We start from the raw sequence: 9038 nt of genomic DNA on the forward strand, positions 1-9038 counted from the left end.
GAACAATGAGGTTTTGAAATGGCCTTCCACTGGATAGATTCCACAGCCCTGCAAGCTAATTCTAAAAGATTTGTAAAACAATCTCTTAATAGGTCCTTCATCTGAAAATCTTTTCCTGAGCGATAGTTGTTAACTCTATCTGGATTTCCCATTCTGTACTTAAAAATATTTATTATATGGATTCCAGTTGCCTGTCTTTCAGTATTAAATATCTTCACATATGCTTATGCATTTAAGACCACATATGTCAGATGTGTGTGGGTAGATGAGTGTGAGAACAAATTGAGGGTATGAGAAAAGGACCAAAGATTTTCTTCTGTGCTTCATACTTGGTCTGGCTATTGCCAATTTTATAGCAGCATGGTCATTAATGAGGTGCAAACCACAGCTGTAACAGAGTAAGTGGAAACAGGAATCTGAACCTATGCATGTTTTTCGTCTCATCCTGCAGGATGAAGAAACACGTAAAGATTATGACTACATGTTGGATCATCCTGAAGAGTACTACAGGCATTATTATCACTACTACAGCAGGAGATTGGCACCTAAAGTGGATGTCAGAATAGTGATTTTAGTTACGGTGTGTGCCATCTCCATGTTTCAGGTAAAATCCCATGTTTACGTGACACTGCTCAGTGAGTTTCTGAACAGGAAGAGAAGTATTTGCAGCATTCCTAAGGTGCCAGGTATTAAACAGCATCAGTGAGGAGGCCTGTCACTGCCTGCTATGGTAAACTTCAGTGTGGTGTCCATAACAAATCTGAAGTCAGGATGTACTGAGCAGATTTTTGATTTCCCTTGGTACCTTGGACAAAGGTCAAGGTTAGTTTCTTTTAATGGTGGGATATGCCATAGAAACAAGTGCAGATGTTCTAAAATTACTTAGTTCTTCATGGCAGGCTTCGAATAGCCCATTCCTGAGCACAGGCAGGTGTAGTGCTCTACATAAGCGTGTGTCAGTCTGTCAAGCTGCATAAGCAATTTTTTAAGAAGCAGACTGATTGCAAACTAAATTCAAGGCTCAATCCAGGTGATAGGACTGAATATTGGGAGTTTACTAATGTGTGAATCTTACATTGCAGTGTTTTTTAAACACCACAGTGAAGTCAGGAGAGAAGTGAATTCGGTTCAGTGAAGTTTGCTCTGAAGGTGGTAACAGGAAGGAAACAGCCTGTGTTTTAGATGAGAAAACTTGTGCTGGTGATGACACATATCTAAGTGGAAGAAGGTGCATAACTCTTTTCTTTAGCATCTATTAGGTTACTGGTTCAAAATGTCATTAAAAAAAACCCAAAACTTTTAAGAGATGAAGACACCACTTATTCTGTGGTGCAGACAGCTCACTTCTAAATGGATTTTGGAAGTTAAAAATATGTTGATTGGAATTTGAGAGCTTGGAATAATAAATTCCAATGGCATATGCAGCCAAATACTTAATTTCTCTTCAGACATACTTGCAATGGCAGAGTTTCTTTTCGCCTCTTACGCTGGCGGTAAGTGGAGACACTCGCTTTCCTGCAGTCCAGCTGCCAGGTGACTGCAAATTCAGTGTAAACATCTGTGTAAACTGATTTGCCTGTCTCTTGCTTCTTGCTCTTTCTGCTTCTTGGCCTGCCTTAAGTTTGTGTAACAGGTATATGTCTGTCCTTTGTCTTGGTGGACAGTGTGAAATGCTGCTTTTTTAAAAAAGTTGCCCTAATAATACAAGTTCACCCCAGGCATTATATTTCTGGTTTGTTGTTTGGGTGGTTGGTTTCTTTTCCCCCCATTGAAATTCAGAGCATGGCTGGAGATTAGAGAGGGATGTTGAACCTTGTAAAGTCAATCCTGTCAGACTAATGAGATTTTCATGTACTTAATCCATGTTTAACTAACTGTTTTAAATGGGTAACAATTTCGTAATGAAATGTTCCTATACCAGCTATGTTATAAATCCAAGGGGGCTTCTGAGAATGGCCGGCACAGTCTAGCATTAACCTTCAGGAGATTACCATCTTCTCATGAACAAAACCAGTCTGAACAGTGTCAGCCCGTCCTTCCTCATCACTGTGTATTGCTGTGAGATACACATCTACACATCTGTTTTCCAACTGCCTTACTAATAAGCGTAGAGGAATAATTACAGCTTCTATAATACTGCAGAAGAAATACTGTTACCTTCAGTTTTTACCCTTCTGTAATGTAATTGTGGTTAAAGGTGTATGACAGCATTTTTTTTTTCATGGCAAACCTCCAAATAGGAATGTATCTGTATAAAAACATGTTTTTTACTTTTATTGTTCTTCAATTACAGTTCTTCAGCTGGTGGAGTAGTTACAATGAAGCTATCAACTACCTAGCTACAGTGCCAAAATACCGTATACAGGCTACTGAGATTGCCAGGCAGCAAGGCTTACTCAACAAGACTAAAGAAAAAGGCAAGAACAGGCGGTCTAAAGAAGAAATTCGTGAAGAAGAGGAAGAAATCATAAAAGACATTATTAAAAATAAAATAGATATAAAAGGCGGTTATCAGAAGCCCAAGATATATGATATCCTTCTATTTCAGATCCTTCTTGCTCCTTTTTACTTGTGCAAATACATAGTTTGGTACTGTTGGTGGATTTATTGTTTCACTATTAAAGGGCAAGAGTACGGTGTGGAAGAGAAGCTGTACATCATACGAAGGTACATGAAAATGTCTCAGTCTCAGTTTGACAGTCTAGAAGATCACCAAAAAGAGACCTTTCTTGAACGGCAACTGTGGATACGAGAAAACTATGAGGTGGGTAGCTCTAGTGGAAAAGCTAATGTTAGTTATCCTGCACTCCCAGAGTTAAGAACAGCTGTTCTGTGAAGGTGCTTGGGATGCCGCTTTGTGAAGCATTGCTTCAATTTTAGCTATTGCTTTCTAAACTGAAAACTGTTAGACAACCATTCGGTGTGTTTTATTTGACTTCTTATGCCCATGGACTGGTAGACAACAGCTCCTGACCATGCCCATGGGTATGAGATTTGCTCTGTCAGGGGACATCTACCTGTGATTGTTAGGGAATCTGTGCATACAAGATTTAGCTGAATCTGGTGGAAGGCTTTCTTATCATGACATGGTGTGACAAAGTTACAACTCTAGGTTGAAGACTGTTCTCCAAACAGTAATAATTTGTAGTAAGAATTACCTGGATCATCTAAAACTCCTGTTTCATCGGTCTTCTAAGCCATTAATTCCTAGCTTTTTTTTTTTTTTTTTTTTTTAATACTGTCCCTGGGTAGTTCTTTGGCCTTCAGTGAATCAGGGACTGTTCTTGCTGTGCTGTATACCTATTCAAGTTCAGATGGTATATGAAATACTGTTGGGCTCAACTGCTACTCTTGTCATGGACAGCCAGTTACTAAATAGTCAATATGTAATTTATTTTTTTTTAAGCTTTCTGTGAGAGCAGTGAAAGACCATTAGCCACAGCATGGAATTTGCAGTCCAGAATGGCTTCAGATGCTGGGGGGCGGCAGATGACAAAATACTTTTATTGTTCCACAGAAGCTCATCTGCGGGCCATCTGGGTGGGAGGTTTCTAGAAGAGAAACTGAGAATGTGAATTTGGCCTGCTCAAGGGGAAGAGGAGATGTTGCTGCTGCTCTGCAGATGCGATGCTGGGAAAATAAATGGAGTGGTGGCAGAACTTCCTTTTCTGCTGGCAGGGCACCAAAGATAAGAGAATGCTTCTTTTAAAGGAGGTAGGAGTAGATTAATCTGGAAATTTGGAGAGGAAATAGCAAAATTGATGCTAATGTAAGGGAAGGATTAGCTGACAGGTACATACACATGTTGAATTATGGTGGGTGTGCTAGAAAACAGTCTGGAAGTTCAAAGATTGAGTAATGTTACTAGTCAAAGCAGATGTTATCTGGAAAAAGTAAGAACAGGATGAATATTCTGTTGCTGTAGAGAAAAAAATAACATGGTTTGGGATGAATGCTGTTTCTAACTGGTGATGTTTTTGTCACTGAATGTAAAATAGCCGTATTTGCCAGAAGTGAAGTCTTTTTAGCCCAAACTCATCTCCTGTGGTGGCCAGCAGTTGATTTTTAGTGATGAATACATGAAAGTTGTCCCTATATAGCAATATTTATGCAGTAGAATTTGCAGCTTTGGGACTTCCTGAAAAGGAAATGGTGTCTTCGTAGGTAATTGCTTTAATGAGTTTTTCTTTAGTAAACTTACCTAGGCACTCCTTGAATGCATTAAAATTTTCAGTGTCAGCTGTGCCATCTGGTTATGTGTTCAGCAATACGTGTAGAAGACAATGGTTTTTTTGAAGCCACCTTCTCGTTCTTGTATTACTGGAAATGGAGAATAACCATGCTTTATTCTCTTTTCTTGTGCTACCTGTGCTCCTGTGTACTCCTACTGTATCCTTACTTGAAATTTAGTCACATCTTTTGTAGGCTGAAAAATATGCTTAGGTGTTTCTTCCCAAAAGCTTCTCTGGTTCTTTGATCATTGGAGATGTCTACCTGCATGTTGTTTGGTTTTCAAATGTCCTTTTAGGATGGGAAAGGCCAAGAATTCAATACAAGTACGTCATGGAGCTCCACAATATTTTTTTTTCCCCTCTGTTACTTTCCTAATAATTTGTAAAACCTGTATTATCACAGAACATTGAGCTGGTGTATTTATAAAGCCATCTCTAATAGTTTAAAAATCTTGTTCATGCATAGCAGAACCTTAAATTTAATTCCCTTCTGGGAAAAAATCAGATGATAGTGAGGTAGCATAAACTTGCATGGTGTTGAGTTTTACACTAGCTGTGTCTACATAAACTGCCTTCCAGAATAAAAATGCAGATGCTGTTGCTTTTTTTAGATGCTTGACTTCGCTGATCATTGTAGATGTCATTACAATGATGCCATTTCTTGACAGAATGTAATTACTTATCATTTGGTACTGCCAATACTTAATGTAGAGAAACTAACTTAGTTGAGAAACTCAATTAGGAATAAAAAGGTCCACAGCAGTATTCTGTCTAGACAATGACTTTGAAATGGGAAAGCAACTGAAGTGAGGCACTGAACTGCATGGAAAAGTAATTTTCTTTTGTTGAATGCATGAGTATCTAGTTCTTTAGCAAAAGAAGTCTTGGAGCTTGCAGCATCTTGCAAGGAGGTAGTTCTGCTCCCAGCAAAAATGCAAAGTATCTCAGCTACACCCAGTAGGCTCCTTGGCTGAAGGTTCTCCTATGCTTCATGTTTGTCAAGGTCTGCTTCTGTGTTGCTATTCAGTCTTCTGTAAAAACAATAAGCTGGTCAATGGTTGAACTACGAATGCTTACACCCCCCCTTGAGATTCACTTAAGCTATTTCTTCAGCTTTATTAAAAGCTTTTGTCTGTCTATCAGGTCTATAAACGAGAACAAGAGGAGGAGTTAAAGAAGAAAATGGCCATGGATCCCCGGTGGAAGAGGTATCGCCGGTGGATGAAAAATGAAGGACCCGGAAGACTGACTTTTATTGATGATTGAAAGTTGCTGAACAAAATGTGTGCTAGTGTTGGAAGTGATTTGCAAAACTTTTCACTACATCATTCAGAGTTTTGTCTGCTGTGGCTCCGCAGTGATCTAAAACTCAGGAATTATTAAATCAGGCCGAAAAATAATACAGGTTTACCATTTTTATAAATCAGACCTATTAAACAGGTTCAGCTCAATGTATATATACCATTTACTTGGGGATCTCAGTGTGGAATTCATTATTCCAAACAATGTATTTTCTGTACGTATTTCATATTCATGATCAATGGAACCATAACTTAGTCACTCTGAAAATTTTCTAGATCAGTCCTTGAAAGTCCTGTTTTTCCTTTTTAAAGTGAAGGGTTTCTGCAAGTGGACACTGGAAATGCTTATAAAGGATTCTAAAGCAAGGGCTGTTTTCTGTTTTCCTCTCTCTTTCCTCCTACTTTTCGATCTGATTTCTAAGATGCCAAATTGTTTTTTGATGTGGACAACATGGGGATTATACCGGACTTCTGCTACTAATGCTTCAGTTGGAAATGAATTTTATTCTTTGTGGGAATAAATGATGCATGACTGATCATCATCGTGACGCAATCAAGCCTTAATTCTTTCTTCTACAGAGTGATTCATGACATAGTATGCTTAGGTCTTGCGTGGTTTTACCTTGTACATTGGATTGTACCTGCTTGTTCAGAACAAGTATACCAGTGAATATTAGTCTACTACATGTGACACTTCTTTCACCAAAGTATTGGTAAAAGGGAAAATGACCCTTTTGTTAAAAAGGGCAATTTTGATGCCTTATGTAAATAAAAGTTTATATAATATACATACTGAATTTGTTCTAAATCTATTCTTTATATCTTCTGATCAAAGCTCAGAGTACTTGCAATAAATAATGCACAGCAGCACACTGTGGTTTCCTCTGTAACTCAGCCCAGGTCAGAGTTTCCATGATTTTCTGGTAAAAGGGATTCTGTTACCGTATTTCTATACAGGAATTTTACTGGGGAAGGAGTAGGTGGGAAGCGTGTCCAGATCAGGCTGTTCCAGTCGTTTATCACATCTGTAAAAGCAAGTTCCTCAGAAGTGTTTCTGCTGAAAATAGTGCTAGGTTAGCTGGCTTCTGAGAAGGTTGGTTCTCGGGGAGAAACCTTTGAAATTGCTACTCCTGCCAAAGCCCATAATAGTTTTTAAAAACTTATTGATTAATTTTTGGAGCAAGATGTTTCTGATTCTGCAAAGATGACCTGTCCTCATTCTTTGAGGAAGAGTTGCTGTTTTCTCTGCCTCCCTTGCTAGGTTTAACTTTCACTAGTTCTTGGAATGTCGTCTCATTTTTCTGTTTAAAATAATGCATATTCAAAAGCATGTTCAGAGTATTATGCTTAAATGGCTAACTTCTGTATGCATTAGGAAAATTGAAGAGGAACTGCTAGGTTTGTCCTTCATCTGTGCTGCATGTAGCGTAGCTATAAGCTTAATTCTTTTTGTATTTAATGGCAAATTAAAATGTAAAACCTGTTACAGAAATTATCTAGAATAACCTGCGCCTGCCTTCATGAAGTACTGTTAGGGACACGGTGGTGGTGTGGTGGGGACACTGCAAAGATCTTCATGACTTGAGAGACCTTCACAATAGACATTGTGTAGGTATTGCTGCTTTGTCCCCCAAAACACCATTGGCCTGCAAGAGCAGAAGGGGGAAGATTAAGTTGCTGTGATAGAAGCAAAGGGAATAACAGTATGCACAAGTAAAATGGTGTTGATTATTAGGCAAGACAGTTGGATCTGAAAAAGAACCAGGCAAGTGCATGCCAGGGGATCTAAACCTGTGGCCATGCTTCCACAGGCTAACAGCTCTTCTGCTCTTGCCCTTGTGCGTTGTTTTGCTCCCTTTTTCCCTCCTGAGCCAAGCATTTGGGTTGTACAAATAAGCAGCCGAAACACAGATCTGTTTTCCCTTTTTGCCTATCTTTGTTCTATCAAGGTTAATTTCCTGACCTGACGCTACAGCAGGAAGTGGATGCAATGGAAGGGCGGTCTGTGGGGAGGACAGAACTGTCTTTCAGGGGCAACAGTGTCTTGTCTCTGTGCACCTCCAGCCTGACAGTGAGTGAGTGGAGAAGGGAAAGTCAGCAGGTATGGTACAGCCTGCTGGAAATGAGCTGCTCTGCAGGCTGGACGCAGAGTCGCTTCTTTTCTCAACATGTAGCCCTTTGAAAATAACCAGACGCAAGCATAAATTCATGGTCTGTGGCAAAAATTTGCTGGGTAGTGGCACTGCAGTCACATCTCCATGATGCAGGGTAGAAAAAAACTCTGTGTCTTTACACAGCTGTCAGCATTGCAGTGGCACATCATCAGCTGAGGCTGCTGAGTGTCTCTAGCCTAACATCTCATTGTAGTTCTAAGTGATGTCTGCCTTTTGGGCACAAATTTTCAGGCCCTATTTTATGTTCAAGTCAAGTTGACAAAACAATTACAAAAAAAACCAACAGGAATGAGACTACTGAGAGTTAGACTACTAAACCTAGTAAAGCCAGCATGTATTGAGATGACTTCAGAGCAAGGGGCTTGCATGAACAGGTATTGCTGGTCCTGGGAAGCCATGAGATCTTTGTGTGAAAAGGTATTCAGAGCCAGGGCCTCTCACATTCAGCATGAGTCTTTTCCACGACAGTGCTGAGGCTTTGTCTGAGGCTCAAGCATAGAATCACAGACTGGTTTGGGTTGGAAGGGACCTTTTAACGCCATCTAGTCCAACCCCCCTGCAATGAGCAGGGACATCTTCAACCAGATCAGGTTGCTCAGAGCCCTGTCCAACCTGACCTGGAATGTTTCCAGGGATGAGGCATCTACCACCTCTGTGGGCAACCTGTGCCAGGGTTTCACCACCCTCACAGGGAAAAATTTCTTCCTTAGAGCTAGTCTGAATATGCCCTCTTTTAGTTTAAAACTATTACCCCTTGTCTTATCACAACATGTCCACGGATGGTTGTCCCTATGTTCAGGGCCATTGTTTGAGGCTATGAGGTTCATCCTGACAGCCGGGCCAGCAAACTCTGACGACTGGCAAATGCCTGCCAAAAACGTAAGCGACTTATTTATGGTCACTGGTGAAACAGTGGTGAACAGTGCAGGCAGGTACAGCAACGAAAAAAAAAGGGCAGGCGGCAGCAGCACGGCTGCCAGCCACTGCCAGACAGTTTCAGCGTAACAGCTACCTGTGGGCAGTGGGCTTTTTGCTACATCTTTGCAGGATGTTTAGAACTCCCTTTCCTTTCCCCCCCCCCCTTCTTTCTTTTTCCCCCCTGCTTTCCCTCTTTTTCTTTTTTTCCCTCCCTTTTTTCCTCCCCTCCTTTTCCCCCTTTTCCCTTTTTTCTCCCCTTTTCCCTTGTTTTTTTTCCCCCCTTTTTTCCCCTTTTCCCTTCCCCCTTTTTAATTTTTTTTCTCCCTTTTTCCCTTCCTCCCTTTTTTCCCCTTTGTTTTTTTAATGCTTTTTTCCCTCCTTTTCTCCGCCTTTCCCCCTTTTCACTCTTTTTC

The 9038-nt window shown here is 40.4% G+C and overlaps 1 protein-coding gene across 1 annotated transcript; it reads left to right on the forward strand.

Moving 5' to 3' along the window:
• The first annotated feature begins 424 nt into the window (after positions 1-424).
• DNAJC25 (DnaJ (Hsp40) homolog, subfamily C , member 25) lies at positions 425-5778 on the forward strand. The gene is made up of 3 exons (XM_010281433.1): positions 425-604; positions 2294-2764; positions 5376-5778. Exons 1-3 carry the CDS (start codon positions 425-427, stop codon positions 5496-5498), a joined length of 774 nt encoding a protein of 257 aa, XP_010279735.1. The 3' UTR covers positions 5499-5778.
• The last annotated feature ends 3260 nt before the right edge of the window (positions 5779-9038 follow it).

The sequence above is a fragment of the Phaethon lepturus genome, unplaced genomic scaffold (assembly GCF_000687285.1).
Source record: "Phaethon lepturus isolate BGI_N335 unplaced genomic scaffold, ASM68728v1 scaffold45710, whole genome shotgun sequence".
In the NCBI taxonomy this organism is placed as follows: Eukaryota; Metazoa; Chordata; class Aves; order Phaethontiformes; family Phaethontidae; genus Phaethon; species Phaethon lepturus.